At 38.2% G+C, this 16,358-nt stretch overlaps 2 protein-coding genes across 2 annotated transcripts in view; one reads left to right on the forward strand and one right to left on the reverse strand.

Moving 5' to 3' along the window:
- FAM185A (family with sequence similarity 185 member A) overlaps positions 1-16,358 on the forward strand; it is a 130,547-nt gene that overhangs the window by 58,929 nt on the left and 55,260 nt on the right. Inside the window, exon 8 of the mRNA XM_031454738.2 lies at positions 8,287-8,355. Coding sequence (XP_031310598.1) covers positions 8,287-8,355 — 69 coding nt within the window. The remainder of the gene's footprint in view (positions 1-8,286; positions 8,356-16,358) is intronic.
- FBXL13 (F-box and leucine rich repeat protein 13) overlaps positions 510-16,358 on the reverse strand; it is a 167,327-nt gene continuing 151,478 nt past the window's right edge. The window contains exons 19-21 of the mRNA XM_010984850.3: positions 14,176-14,310; positions 9,059-9,222; positions 510-734 (exon numbers count right to left, since the gene is read on the reverse strand). Of these exons, the coding sequence (XP_010983152.1) occupies positions 548-734; positions 9,059-9,222; positions 14,176-14,310 (486 nt within the window). The 3' untranslated portion in view covers positions 510-547. The remainder of the gene's footprint in view (positions 735-9,058; positions 9,223-14,175; positions 14,311-16,358) is intronic.

A 16,358-nucleotide genomic window follows, 5' to 3' on the forward strand; every position in this document is an offset into this window, starting at 1 on the left:
CCCCTGACTGTTAAGTCAAATGTTGAGATGAGTACAGGGTTAACTGGCATTTAGTTCTCTCTCATTAAATGTCTGGAAATCACTCGAAAGCCTCATTTCTTTTAAAAATGTATGTCTGTATCTTTTATAATAGATACAGATCCTTGAAGCCATTGCCCTGACTCAAACTCTTTACTGTGATTTATATGGCCATATGCTTTCTTTTCTAAAGAGAAGATTAAAAATTCCTTGTTAAAAATGTCACCTCTCTCAGGATTGTTTCCTACAACTGTAACCTTAGACTTGATAATCTCATCAAAACTATTGATTTGACTAAGGTAAATTTAAGTGGAAATTTTACATAGTAGCAGTACTTGATTTAGCCTTTTTTAATCATGATTATTAGAAGAACTGATAGAAGTATTTAGAAACATTTGTAGCTGGAATGAGAATCTGGAGATGATTTGCTGCTTGTTTACACTGTCAAGATCCAGCTAGTAAAAATACTTGCATCAAATGAAGTTGCCAAGTTCTAGATTTTTTTGTTCTTCTTCCTTGAGGCTGAAGGTCATACTACTTGCTCTTCACTACTGTATGTTGACTCTTTCATGGTCAATTCTAAATCTTTAAATGGTGTTGTATCTTGTTGCTCTGTAAGAGGCTTGCCTTCCCAGTCATAGCCAAACCAAAGTGGAGGGTCAGCAGAGCTGTGTTCCTGATGCTGAACAATAGATGACATTTTCTTAGCTGCTTTCCTGTAATAACAGTCATTAGCATTAGCTAGTTGCAGAAGTAATCACTAGTGCAGAATTTTCAAACTAGATCATATGTGGAGTTAAAGAACTTACTGTCATAACTTGAATACACTTCACATCTCTCTTACCTTCCTGAGGGGGAGGATGTGGGTAATTGTGCTAATAATCAGGATCCCAAAGCTTTATTGGCTTAGTAGTTCTCTGGTTCAGCCAATTCAGAGATTAATAGATACAGTAAATGAGTAAGGACACTATGCATGGCCATGGTGTGGGAACACTGAGGGCACTCTTAAGTGAGCCCTCTACCTGATATTTCCAGTTTCTTTGATGAGGGAGTGTCCTAACCTGTGAAGGCTGGCCACGTACCAGAGCAGGAGCTCTTAACCCAGAGTCCACAGATCCCTGCTGGATACATGGGTGAACTTCAGGGAGGCCATGAATTTCCTGAAAATTCGCGCAGTTTTGTATCTACTGTGCCTTTTTTTGAGAAGAGGGTTTGTGACTTTCATCAAATTCTCAAAGGTGTCCATGATCACAATGATTAAAAATACTGTTACTGTCTTACTTAGAAGGAAGAAGCAAAAAAGCATCTAAAGAAATTGTTTTGGACTCCACTTCCAACATGAGTGTGTTGGGGGTGGGGTTCCCCACACTACCAAGCCATTCTCAGACACCAGCTGGCTGGCCTACAATTCAACTCAATTCTGACGCCATCTCCCTGGAGACAGCATCAGATTCCACAGATTAAGAGCTCAGTCCCACAAGACCACCCTCCACTTCAGATACCAATTGCAAGTCCAGGTTGTCACCTGGGCTTCTGACCTACCAGCTAGAGGTGCTCACAGAACTAAGAAACATTTTACTTACTGAATCACTGGTTTATTATAAAACGATATAACTCAAGAACAACCAGATGTCAAAGATGCATATAGGGCAAGGTATGGAAAAGGACGCTGAGCTTCTATGCTCTCTCCAGGCATACCACTTGCCTCAAATCGCTGCGTGTTCACCAACCTGGAAGATCTTCAGTCCTATACTTTTGGGTTTTTATGGAGACTTCATTACATAGGCACCGTTGATTAAATCATTGGCCATTGGTGACTGATTGAACCTTCAGCTCCCTCTTCGCCCCAGAAATCAGGGGCTGGGACTGAAAAATTTCCACTCCACTATTCATGGTTGATTCCCTTGGCAACCAGCCCCCATCCTTAGGTGCTTTCCAAAAGTCACCTCCTTAACATAAACTCAGTTGTGTTAGAAAGGGGCTTGTTACAAATAACAAGACTCCCATTTCACCTTATGGCTCTGAATCACTTTCAGGAACTGAAGGTAAGAGACCATATGTTATGATAAAAGATTCTTCAATTGTTCTTATCACTCAGGAAATTCCAAGAGTTTTGAGAACTATAAACTAGGAACCATGGAAGAAGACCAGATATATATGAGAAATCTGAATGACCAAAAGTATATGTCTTATAAATCACAATATTGCAGCATCAGGAAAAAAAATACATGTAACTTGAAAATAATGCCATTTCCAGGATAGGAGGATTTTCCTAGGAAGTTGGTTTGAATCTTAAGACCAGTACTTAAAGGGAATGAGTAATTGGCAACTCCTGTAGGATCAGAAATGAGTAATAATGTTTGCCCATGATGGGGCTACTTTGCCTACTATTGCTAGATATAACATTGAGTTATTGACTGCAAAATTTTGAAAACTGAGTCATTGATATGGAGGCTGGTATTGTCATGTGCTTTGACTTAAACTTGTGCCCAATAGCTTTATGAGATCTAGTAGGGCAAAGAAATTGGAAAAGGCTAAGTTACATCAGTTGTTCAAAATACTGTTTCACTTGAGGCAAATCGTAGGTGTATTAAAATAACTGTAACCAAACTCAACAGAGAGACAACCAAAGCACTGTTAATTCTGTCTCTTACCACCTTGCTTTTTGGCTAATATATTTGCACTCACACAAAACTTACGCAAGTTTAAAGAACAATTTAAGTAAAAGCAATTGTTATACTAAATTCTAGTTCTGATCCACCAATCCCTGTGGATTGAAATTTGGCAAGCAGATGTCTTCTCTTTAGAGAAATACTTATTCTCAAATTTGAAAATGATAAGTTTATAGTCAAAGGTAAAGTTTTGCATTCTGCTGATTTTTTAATCTTTTTTTTTAAGTGTAATCCTTTGTTTTAAACTTATGTAATCTTTATACGGCCTGTAAATAGGACATTATTATGCAAAAATAATAGTGTTATATCTTTAACTTTCCCTGTTTTCTTCTCCTGAATATTTTTCTCCCTTTGCAATTGTATGTAGTTGAGATTGCCATGTTTTTGAAGGTGTTTCCTGGTAGATTTTTTTTTTTTTAACCTTGAGAGCCTACCACAACATAATACCAAATGCTGGGAGAATCTGCAGCATAAAACATTGGCACTGTCAGTTTCAAATGGGTAAAACACTCTCTTGGGCAACTGAGCTGCATTGTTAACCTACCCTTCACTCTATCTCTGCCTGTCTAAATGTTGCCCAGCTTTCAGGACACCAATCTAATTCTTTCCTCCTCTGAACTTCTGTAGGAGATTGATCATAGAATTAATTTCTTTCCAATACGTAACTTCATGGTATTAATTGTTTATAATTTTAGACCTCATTATTTTCCTTTTCTTTAAGGTTTTAAGGGTATATTACATTTCTTTGTATCTCCCTGAAATCCAACCATAACAGCCAAAGCAAGAGATTTCAGTAGCTGACACCAAAAAGTCCTTTAGCTCTCTTACTTTCTGCTGCTGCTGCTGGGTTTTTTGGTTGTGTTTTGTTGTTTCGTTTTGTTTTGTTTTTGATATAGAAGAGGCATTCTCAGGTTGCTATTTCCAATATCCTAACAGTAAAGCTCTGGACACACATACTATATTTCACACTTGTTGGTAATGATTTAATGCCACTGATGATAACAAGACTACTGCAGTTAGAGGCAGCAGTGGTCTTGACCTGTAGGAAAGGGACATGTTTCGGGAGAAAAAGATTTGTAAGTAGTTGACCAAATTATACATAATCTTTGGCCTCAGAAGTGCAACAGTTTTTGAGAGTTTCAGATAACTGATAAGAGGATAAGTACTCTTAATGTCAAGTTTGGGAATGTGTAAATATTGGGTCATACAGTTCTTCAGTCATTTACAAGCCCCAGTAAGTTAGATAGTAATTTTGATATAAAAACAGTTAGCAAATAATGGGAGTTTGAGAAAACAACAAAAAAAAAAGGTGGGGCTTTTGACTCAATACAGACAAGAAAAATAGGGAATGAACAGGGAGACTACTCATTAAATGCAGTATGATGTGACAGAATCAAAGTGAGCTGCATATTTTTTTAAAAAAACAGCTGCATACTGAGCCCCAGCTGTGGGTGAAGTACACAGGGGTACATGCATTTCTTAGATCTGTTTATTTCTTGATTCCATACCACCCTTACTTTAGCTCTTAGTGGTAAGTACTGCTCGCCACTCTGCCCACAGTCAGCTTCAGTGAAGCTGAGCATCAGAGGGCCCCCTGACCGTTGGGGTGATGCTTACAGACTGCCAGGGAGTGCAGGATCAAGTCTTGGGCCCCTCCTCCCAGGCTTACATGCCAGGAGGATAAGGCTTCCTCAGGTCTAGATAATCTCTAAGGCCTATATTAATCCTGTGCACTTTCATGGCAGTGGTGGTCCTGGGGAAAAACTGAAAATGGGAATCTTTAGGACAAATCTGATATTATTATTTTTAGAATTTGAATGCTAGTATAGATTATTCCCTAGTCTACTTCCTCTCCACCCTTTAGAAAATCCTTAGCCCATGAACTAGCTGCCTTCACCACCTTACTAGGACCTTTGACATCTTCACATGGACTGTCTCCTAGGACTCAGGACCTACCCAAGAGAACAGACCAGCATGGTAACTGCCAGCGAGTTTCTGTGAGTTCTTTTTCACAGCATCCGGTGTAGCTGTGTGTTTTTTGCACCTATGTACTTTTAAAAAGTATCAGGAAACTTGAAAATGCAGCAATTGCTCCTGCCAGAGACATGTCTTTCTGTGTGTCTCTGTAAGTCTCTCTTTCTCTCTTTAATAGCTTAGTGCTCTAGTATGTATGAGAGCTAGGATATATTTAAAAGAAAATACCTAAGGAATCACTATGTGTTCTAAGTTTCTTTGAGTGCGTATGGAATCCTTTGACTACCTTCTACTCTAACTTAGCCTCTGTGGCTCCAAGACATTGTAGGAGATGATTTGGGAATTGAAGCAGTCTACCGCAATGGTTAGTCATCATCACACATTTAACCTGGTGAGAGAGATTTTTTGGATTGGTATTGAACAATGATTTTCAAACATGATATGCCACAAACAGTTGTAAAGTATCTCATTAGATGGTTAATAATAATGATGTTTTGAAGTTTATAAGTGATTTTTGCGTTTTATAAATTAAAAGAGATTCAAAGTTACCCCTGTAATAACTACTTGCCCTCACATTTCTTTCTAGTTTCTTGAGTAAGCTAAAAGAAGGGGGAATTTGGAGCCTACATCAAAGACAGCTTGTAATCAGTAGCCTCTTTTTTATGCATTAGCAAGTAAATTGAGCAAACACAGCACTTGTCTCCCCTTATTGATCAAATCCCTTGAATATTAAAGCTTTAAAAAAGGTTAAGAATCACTAAAGACAAAAGAGTAGCATAGCACTGATTAAGACCTAGGTACAGAGTATGGCTCTGCCTTTTATTTGTATGACTTCCGGCATGTTATCTAACCTGTCTAAGCCAGTTTCCTGATTCATTTTTATGGTAATAGGGTATTTGTGAGGATTAGATGAGATAATAAACATAAAATAGGATTTAGCACAGTACATGGCAAATAATAATTGTTAAGTAATATTATTTGTTCATATCAATAGTACAAGTCAATAGTTCCAGATTACAGAGGCTTTTCCACAAAGACCGTTCCATGAGCTAGAAACAGCTATGAGTTTTATTTCCTAGCAGCACAGATTTCTTTGAGTACCTAGGTAGTAATTTATGTTGCCAGGAACTGCTAAATAAACTCTTCAAGAAATCTCCATACTGCTGTTTGAGGCTCTAAGACCACTTAGACTTTCTCTGCTCGTCTCTCTAAAGTTTAAAGTTTTGGACCCCAGACACAAAAATGTCAGAAAGTTCCTTTACTCTTTGCTAATTATAGACTTAACAGCTTTTCCACCTCTTTGTTGTTCAGACCCTCCTGGGCTGTGGACACCGTTGTTCGGGTCTTTCTCCCTCTCTTCCACTGTGCTTGCTTTTCTTCCTCTTTACTGCCTTCCTTGCTTTCCCCATAGAGGTCCATACGTTGAAATGCTGGCTAAATTACAACTGCTTCAAATATAGACAGCTAGATTTTCTTGTCATGTTTATAATTGCAGCTATTACTTATTTCTCTTTTAATTAAAAGAGCCTTTATTATGTCTCCACATAAGGCTTTTGAAATCACTTCCTGGGATCCCTTCAGGCTCTGGGGTTGTAGAATGGCAGCATATCTCATGCTGGAAGCTCCCCTGCAAAAGAGCTACATCCAATTTGCTCATTGATCAAAAGTTTGCTACTCCCCTGGTTCAGAAAGGGTGGGCTGAACAGACCTCGTTGATTTGTAAAGCTGGTGCAGTATTTTCAGATTCCGTTGAGTATGGGGGGATTTGTATATACAGAACAGTTTCTTCTGAGGGCTGTAACCAGATTTTAAAGGCTGCATTATACATTTGTATGTTCAAATGGGATCAAATGTGTGGGAGTACATTGCCTTGTGATTTAAAGTCATTGAACCTCTTCCCAAGAAAAATCTCCTCTATCCTAATTACCAAATGTTACATTTCTCTCAGACAAAACAAAGCTCTTGCTGTTGAGGGAGCCACATTGGCCCTGGCAAGATCAAACAAATGTGCTTTCTTAGAGTGAACATGGTAAGGGATTAGACATCACCATGAGCTTGTGTCTAGAAGGGTTCACGCACTCTGTGCAGCACTTCGAGTTCCACCCAAGGATTCCAAGGGTCTAAGTGTAGAAGGAAGCTGCCTTACAGTTTCTAAAGCTGACCTCAAGCAGCTGAATGTGGCCAGGCCCTACCACTTCTCTAACCAAAGTTTCGAAACCCCGGTATCTTGGGAGCTCCTTGGCTGACAAACAGCATCCTCTCCTAGAAGCTGGACATCAAGACAGATGCTCCTGGAGCCTTACTAGTCTGAACACTGGGATTCTCCAATCCTTCCTTCTGTGGAGACATCCCTACTCCATTGCTAAACAAGGATAGAATCACAGCGAAAAAAAATGTGACAATGAATATATGTATGTTCATGTATAACTGAAAAATTGTGCTCTGCACTGGAATTTGACACAACATTGTAAAATGACTATAACTCGATAAAAGAATGTTAAAAAAAACAAACAAGGATAGAATCAGAGAATTCTGTCTTGCTAGGTATTAGTGGGAGTGGAGCTATAAAGGGAGACTAAAGTGGTTTGGCCTCTTTAGACAATAAGATGAGCAGACAGGCCAGCTCCCCTCTAAGCATTAGGGCCAAGTCTCTGTCTGCTTCTTGCTGATAGGGACAGCTAGGCTTAGTGGTAGAAAATAAAATAGGCCTTTTGCCTGTCCTGGCTTAGGTAAAGGAATTTTCCATAGATTCATAGTTAACTAAAGTTTTGTGTTGGGTTTTGGGGGCCAACCCCAGCTAGTAGTAAAATCTTACTTTGCCTTTTATTTTCTTTGCATACTTTTTACTTAGAGACCTTGCAAGAGGAGTGACTAGTCAAAGCAATATTTGGAAATTACTAGATATCTAGGGTCTTCTTGACAAAACACCATATTAATCCCATTTTAACATTCCATATACCATGATTAAATTCATCATGTTTAGGTTCAGAGAGGCCCTTGCTAGAAAGTCTTCATTCATTCTACTTAAAATCCTACTTTTTGGAAGTTCAATAATATTACCTCCCTAAGATAGTGATTGGCAAAATATAATCAAAAGATTAGAAGCTAAACTCCTTTATGTAATATATTATTCATTCACTGTCATCTTGCCCCAAGTTGGCTATTTAATGATATGACAAGGTCAGCAGGGACTCCTAAGACTTATTTTCATGGTATACACTTTAAATGGAGTTAATAACATCCATGTCTGTCATCTCCAGACCTATCAGGAAGGGTTGAGTCTCCACTCCTCTTAAGAAATTTTCAAGAACCTGCCCCTACCTTTTTCTGACAGCTTCAGTTGGCTGCTCTCTCCCTGGCAAGCCTGGGCCCAGTGGGGGTTCCTATTTTACAAGCAGTAGTTTTTGTTTTTATTTTGTTTCCCATTTCATTTTAGCACACACAACCTCAGGTCAGAAACCATTTTTGTCCCCTGGCCTCAAGTGACCAGACCTCATGGTTCAGCCCATGCTAAGGCTGCTTAATTAAGAAAGTTCCTCTGTGAAATCTATATGCTTATAACACATTATGCAATTTGTACTTTAAAATATTAATTCTTAGTATTCATTTTTCCAACCTGCAGAAAAGAACCTGACCTTCAGGGATTGGTCAAGAATTCTCATTTTGAACACTCCACGAGTTACTTCATCAGGTCAGTTAAAATACTTTTTACTTTTAGTCAATAGGGGAAAAAATGAACAATGGAGCAGATAACTGCTTTCTATTTAAACACTCACAGGGTGGACACCTGATACCTTCTACCTTTACAAATTGCTTATTTACCCAGCTGTTATTTCTTTGGAAACATTTTGTAAATTGAGGAAACAGGCATTTGGACTATAGCAGTCAACTCAGAATCCCTTACTCTGAGCTCTAGATCTTAGTTAAATAACACTATCTGACAAATAGCTTTGGGAGAGACAAGGCTCTTAGGATAACTGTTAGTAATTTATACTTAGTTGTGAACTAGTTTAGTCTGATTATTTTCTTAACCCCAAGGGAGATTAACTGAATGGAAATATTTTAAGAGAGGAGTAAAAGAAAAGCTAGTGATTATTCTACGAGGAGCAGAGCATTTGCTCTGCATCTGGCTTTGACCTTGGACATTTGCATGGTCAAGGAAGGGGACAGGCTAAAAGAAGAAGGGCTCCTGGGAAAGGGATACGAAACCACAAAGACCATTTCAGAAGGAGCTTCCCTTGGTTTAGCTCAAGATGTTGGCTTCAATTAGGCAAAAAAATAAAGTGAAACTCCCTAACTCTGAAAGCCACTATGTATTATGAATGCCATAGTGACATATTCAGTTTTCTCAGAGCATAGTTCTCAAAGCTTTTCATACTCAGGTACATACTTACATGGAAATAAGTCTGCAGTATTGCATCTTTAGGATCCGGAGTTGTTTGCATCCCATCTTAAGATCCTCAAGCATTTGATCAGTAAGCAGGATACAACCAGAAACATCCAAAATGTGCAGGTAATGGCATTTTGCCGATAACATCTCCATCCCTGTGTCAGTAATCTGAACACACAACCAAAGTAACGACTGATTATTCTGACAAACTCCATCCCAGGGAAGAATAGTATATTGGTCAGTTTGGGCTGCTATAACAAAATACCATAGACTAGAGGCTGAGATCAAGTTGCCCACAAGTTCAGTGGTAAGGGCCCTATTCCTGGTTAGCAGATGACTGACTACCTTCTTGCTGTATCCTCACATGGCAGACAGGGAGCTCTCTTTTTAGGACACTAATTCCATCATGGGGCTGTATCCTCATGACCTCAGTCTAAACCTAATTACTTCCCAAAAGCCTCACCTTCTAATACTGTCACATCAGGGATGAGGGTTTGTGGATTTGGGGGATTGAGGGGGACACAAACGCTCAGTCCATAACAAATAGAATCAGAACCCTTGCAAATTCTCTTTAACTAGCCTGTCACATGATGGGCCAATAAATTAGCGATTTAACCCTATTTCCAGAACAGTAAAATGTCTATTTCAAGGGGCACCAATATAATTTGTGATATTGCTGTTATTTTCATTTTAGAGTTATCTGGTTTGGATGGGAAACCTCATCAAAATTTCCTTAGCAATATCTGTCATACCGATATGAGCAACTTATGAAATGCTGCAGTAATAGGATTTGGCTTTAAAACTTGAAATTGACTCTAAGGCATCATCAATTTGGAAACATAGGTTTAATGGCATCATATGTTACAAAGCTATTATATGTGTGTATGTATGTATGTATGTGTGTGTGTATATATATATATATATATATATATATATATATATATATATATATATATGTATATATATCAACTGAAGTTCACCTGCAGACAGGATCAGATTGCTATGAGAAGGGATCTGGACATCTTGGATGGTTTGTGTAGGGAGTACTATGTTCTGGAAGGAGACAAGTAGGTGAGACAGATGTTTGTAGGCAGCAGGGGAAAGAAGAGCAGAAGCCACAGAGACTACATGAATCTCGCTCTGAGAATTTCGGCTAAAGGTTCCAACATCTTGAGAGTTTGCCCAGATGTTCTGCAGAAGTAATTCAACTCCATTTCTTAGATTATTTCACTTACTCAGGGTTTAGCTTTTGAATTTATAGCTGAGCTGAGACTTGCTGCAGAATCAAATAGATTACTCTCTCCAAAGGAATTTATTTCCAACTGGATTTAATTTCTTATTTTAAATGTTTGAACATTGTAAAATACATGCCATGAGGCTTAGGTCTTGTTTTTAACATAAAGTTGAGAGAATTATGCAGAAAAACCCTTCAACTTGAAATGTATACTTTTTATGTTTGGAAAAATAGATGTTGTCATTGTCTAAGCATGCCCTGTTTCCAGAACATGCTTAGGACCAAGGTTTAACATTACAACTGATTCACGCAAAAATACCTTCGGACATTCCTGCCATGCTGTGTGGCTCTCTGAGGATCTGATGTCATTGTCAGGGGAAAGCCCTCAGAATTATAGAGAAAAGAAAAGACAGTGAGATGATGGAAAACTCCAGGACAAGCAGAGCTCAGAATGCTAGGTTTTACTGATACTAGAGGAACTGAAAAGGAGCCCAGTGTTTCCTATAGATGAGAATTTCAAATGTTCAGTGACTGAGATGACGTTGTTGGGATTTACAGAGGCTGGAAACCAGAGGTGGAGGTGACTGGCCACGCTCTTAACTCCCTGATACAAAGTCTTGATCTCAGTCCTATTTAGCAGAAATTGTGTTACTTGAAATTGACTCATTGTAGTGCTGGCTAGGATGAGGTCATAGTACTACTCACTGACCTTGGAGATGAGCTAGTCGCAAGGAGAGGCTGGTCTTCCAGGAGATGGATAAGATGACCATTCAAAATTGACCCATGGGCTTTTGAGAAACCTAGCCTAGAATGATGAGCCAGACACTAATGTGTTTTATGGTCATCAAAAGCAATGGAGCTAGAATATATTAGCCTGGACCACAGCCTTATGATTTCTGAGGCAGTGAGGAGTTCAGATTGGCCCAAATTATGGTCACTGCATCATCTGAATAGGATACTTATTTAACCTGCATAGATGATAAAGCTACCCCCTTCTTCTCCCTTACATTGAGGTTCTGAAATAATCTACTCCCCTTCCTTTTTCTCAGCCTCGATCTTTGATGTAGAATGATTCATTTAATAATATCTTGTGTAATACCCTCAGTTTCTAGGCTGCAAGACAGTATCCACTGCAAATTTATAGAAGGAATTCTCTCAGTGTCTCCTTACTTTCAAAAAGCAGACCAAAACAGAACAAACAAAAACATCCTCTGCCTCAATTTTTGTTCTCATTAGAGCCTTTCCACTTCTCATTCTCCTACTTTTCTCCTGTAGTAGTAGAGACCTAAAGGTCCAGTCTCCATCTGGGCCTGCTTTACAGCCAGGGCAGTTCCCAGTGAGCCATGTGTTGCCCGTGTGTCCACGTGTCTGTGTGCGATGAAAGCAAGAACCCTGTGAGCTGTGACTGCTCAAGGAGGGTTCGTGGTCAGTGCTGCTAGTGTCCTGAGTTCCTTGACCCAGCTCACTTCTGGAACCAGGTGGTGTTAACCAGAAAGACATCTGGTTTTCCTAGTTCTAAACAAGTACACTACTGAACAAAAAGAATTTTGCTGTGAAATTTCTAGATTAATTTTGTTATGATTTACCCTGTCTTTCCCACCACTGCCTCCTCCTCATTGCAGTACAATTAACGATGGAGGAATCAAGAGGTTCTAACATCACTCGCTTAATCCACTCACCACCCAAACTAAACAACTCAGAAGCTGGATTTTTAGACTAACTAGAAGGCAGGGCATCTTCAGCATGCAGGTGATGCTTTAATAAAGAGAAGCCCATCAGTGTGCACAACAGAAGTGAACAAGGCTGTTAATAAACTTGCAGTTTCTGAGGACTTTTTTAGAAGATTTTTTAGCTTTCTCCCCTCCAAGTATTTGCTTCTAGGTTTTTCCTGTTAATTTGTTTTATCTTTCTCTTCCACTTTAGAGGCTTTTCCCTTGTATCTCATCTCTTACATCCTTGACAATCTACTCATGATTAATAGTGGAGGGCTAAAAGCTGACTGGAAGGTCTGAGTGCATGGTGTGGGCCTTCTCTACTTTAAGTGTCAATGGTCTTAGATGACTTATTTGTTGGGAAATCCCCAAATGTCAGCATTTTTCAGTCTTTCATCTTGGGCTAGTCAGAATCCCCAGAAAAGAGGGTCCCAATCTCCTGCCTGAAAGGAAAGATTTGGCAGCCAAACTCTGAATCCTGTGTTGGAAAAGTGCTGAGCGTCTCTGCATTCAGCATTTAGTCACTTAATTCCTATTTTCGCTTTTGTACCCAAGCTCTCAGTCATAATGATGTCTCCCAGCTCAGACCCTCCTGTTTTATTATCTGTAGAGCAGTTAGTAGAGCAATTTTGCATGCCCCCGACAGGACATTTAGCAATATCTGGAAACATCTTTTATTGTTAGGACTGGAGGTGTGTCTGGAGGGTAGGTCTACTGACATCTAAGGGACAGAGGGCAAGGATGCTGTTAAATATCCCACTGTTTACAGAACAGTCCCCCACTAAAAAGAATGATCTTGTCCAAAAGATCAATAATGCTAAGGTTGATAACTCTGGCTCTAGCTCTAGAAAGTCTATCTCAGATCTTCTGTTGAAAGTGGGGAGGGGCAGTTGCCCAGAGGAGATCTAGGGGTCTGTCTCCTTCTCAAGAACTTTTAACCCAAACTTCTTTATATTAGCCACCCTCTTAACCCAGTTCCAGAGGTACACAGTATTTCTAAGTTTGAAGATTACAGTGTAAATACATTTTTCCCCCAGCTATCTCTGTTGTTGGCCTAGGATTCAAAGGTGTCTCTGGTCTGCTAAATTAGTCCATCTATTTTCAAGTTTCTAACATTTTCTTGCTCTTATTTCCTCTCCTGTTTTCCCTATCAGTATGGGCCCTCACCCTTTTTCTGCAGTTTTGGTAGTATTTCAAGAAGAAACAAAATTGTATGTGTATATTTGTCTGCCATATTAATCCAGAACCAGAAATCCCTATTTCTTGACATGGAGATATGTCCATAGTATAGCAAGTATATCATAGTATACCAAGAAAAGAAAGTATGTTACAGTGTATATTGGAAAGTATGATAGCAAGACAAAACATTAGCCTTTATAACTATTTCTAATCTCTGTACATAGAAAATAATTCTAGAATAAATATAAAGTGCTGACAGTGGTTAAGTCTGGATGGTGGTATGACTTCAGATTTTTACTTTCTTCTTATTTTTATACGTAGTCCAAAGATTTTTACATTAAGGATCTTTTTTTAATAAACATGTCCTAAAAATTTATCAAACACTTAAAAATACGACAAAGATAGATTGTGTGTTTTTTCAATGTATTACTGGAACAATGTTTTAACAGGCCCACCTGAGGAATTCTATAAGGAATTACGCCTTTGTTTGACATACTCTTTACTATTGATTAGAGCCCAAACTCCATTTTTTACATTTTCATCCAAGAGAGATATAAATTATTTCTGTCTGGTAGAAACTGTAACTCCAAGGTTATGGCTTTATTGCCCTGCAGAACATCAACCAGTTTTGGATTTAACCTAACAATCATATTCCAAAATTCTTTCTTTAGTTCTTATAAATACTCAGTTTGATCAAATGCTTTATAAACTGGCTTTACCATTTTGCTGGTTCTTTCATCAATGAATTAACTAAATCTTTGACGCATTTTTATATTTGTATGAGAATTGTTTTTAACTTTTTGTAAATTCTACTATGACACAAATGAAATCATAAAGCTATTTTAAATTTGGGGAAAGAGGAAAAATCTAATGAATACCTCAGACATGGCAAAGAAAACAAGATCTACAGTGAGTCCAACCCCTGATTGCTACCCTACCTGGGTTCCTTGGCGGTGCTTCAATTTGACATGTCTGAGCTCTGACTTTTGCACATACCTTTGGACAGCCAGCAATGCTGAGAGATGTGAGACTAATGCAGTAAATGGCCAGTGCTTTAATAATCTCATCTGACAGCTGAGGGCAATAAGAGACATCCAAGTGTTCCAAGATCGGTGAGCCTTTGCAGAATAGCTGCAAGAAATTCCAAAGTCAAAGGTTTTTTTCTTAGTCTCTATTCAAATGTTGTGTACATCTTACCTATAGTAGTTTACTTAGTATGCATTTAAGTTCCTGAAATGTGGATGTGTTACATTTTGTTGCAAAAAAGAAAGCCCATTACCTCCAAAATTTCATAATAACAGAAGATATTCACACATCAGCTTAACAGTTTAGTAATATTCAAAATCCTGCTAACAGAATCTGATTTTCCTGAAGTTAGCACTAACGAAATTTTACCCATATGTTATTAATTATTAAAGTTATATTCAGCCCAGTGAGTGGAGGGAAAGAAATCTGGAGATGAGAATTAGAAAGCAAATACTCTGGGGTTGATCGTGTAGTATAATAGAAAAAGCACATTCTTTGGAACCAGGCAGACCTGAGTTTTACTTTCATTTCTACCACCTTATTAGCTTTGAAACCTCAGCAAGTTGCTCAGTCTTTCTGAGATTTAGTTTCCTCTTCTTCAAACTAGGGAAAATAATATCTAACCACTAGCATTGTTCTGAAATGCCAAAATGTTCATCTGAAATTTCTAGGGCTAGAAAATGTCTGGAAATCATTGGAAATTCTTCCTTTTATCTCAGTAGTTCTTGATTTTTATTCCCACTTTTCAGTGGAAAGAAAGAGAGAAAGAGAACTGAGTGATAAGAAGAATCCATGAGAAAATAACAGTCAAATTTTACAGCTCAGCAGTTATACAAGAACAAAATGCTCCACAAAATAAACCTAACAGTAATGGTAAAAATATCTTAGTAAACCCAGATGAGTAGAAATCGGAAACTATGACCGTACTTATAAAGAAAGCCCCTCCCCCAAATTATAAGAATTACAACTATCAACATGTACTCAGTCACTCTAGAGGTTTTGCCTCATTGTGAAGTAGCTCAAATTCTTAGAGTACTAAATTAGAGACCTCCTCTGTATATAATGTTTTACCATTTTTAGTTATAAATATTAGATTTTAATAACCCTAGTGGATTACTAGTAGGCATTCCTTACTTATATGTAAAAATGGATGTCTATCAGACTACATGCCATTTTCCTCTCAGAACTGAGGGAAAATCCTGGGCTGTTAGATCAGTCATGGCTGTTAGGATGCCTCCAGAGATAAAATCACTAGTGCGCTTCCCTCCCACTGAGTATGCCAGTTTCCTTTTGTTTTAGCCCTAAGGAAGACTAGAAAGCATTAGTCAGCCAACTGTTTTCTTCCTTTATTTATTTTTATTTTTAATCAATTAATTAATTTATTTATTTGTTTATTTTTATTGAAGTATAGTCAGTTTACAATGTTGTGTCAGTTTCTGGTGTACAGCATAATAGTTCAGTCATATATATACATACATATATTCATTTTCATATTATTTTTCATTATAGGGTACTACAAGATACTGAATATCATTCCCTGTGCTATACAGTAGAAACTTGTTGTTTATCTATTTTATTTATGGTAGTTAGTATCTGCACATCTTGAACTCCCAATTTATCCCTTCCAACCTACCCGTCCCCCTCAGTAATCATAAGTTTGTTTTCTATGTGAGTCTGTTTCTGTTTTATAAATAAGTTCATTTGGCTTGTTTTAGATTCTACATATAAGTGATATAATATGGTATTTTTCTTTCTCTTTCTGGCTTACTTCACTTAGAATGACAGTCTCCAGGTCCATCCATGTTGCTGCAAATGATACTATTTTATGCTTTTTTATGGCTGAGTAGTAGTCCATTGTATAAATATACCACAACTTCTTTATCCAATCAACTGTTAATGGACATTTAGGTTGTTTCCATATCTTGACAATTGTAAGTGGTGCTCCCATGAACATTGAGGTGCATGTATCTTTTCGAATTAAGATTCCCCCTGGATATATGCCCAAGAGTGGGATTGCTGGATCATATGGTAAGTCTATAGTTAATCTTTTGAGGAATCTCCATACTGTTTTCCATAACAGCTGCACCAAAATACATTCCCACCAGCAGTGTAAGAGGGTTCCCTTTCTCCATACCCTCTTCAGCATTTATTGT

The sequence above is a fragment of the Camelus dromedarius genome, chromosome 7, assembly GCF_036321535.1.
Source record: "Camelus dromedarius isolate mCamDro1 chromosome 7, mCamDro1.pat, whole genome shotgun sequence".
NCBI classification, from domain to species: Eukaryota; Metazoa; Chordata; class Mammalia; order Artiodactyla; family Camelidae; genus Camelus; species Camelus dromedarius.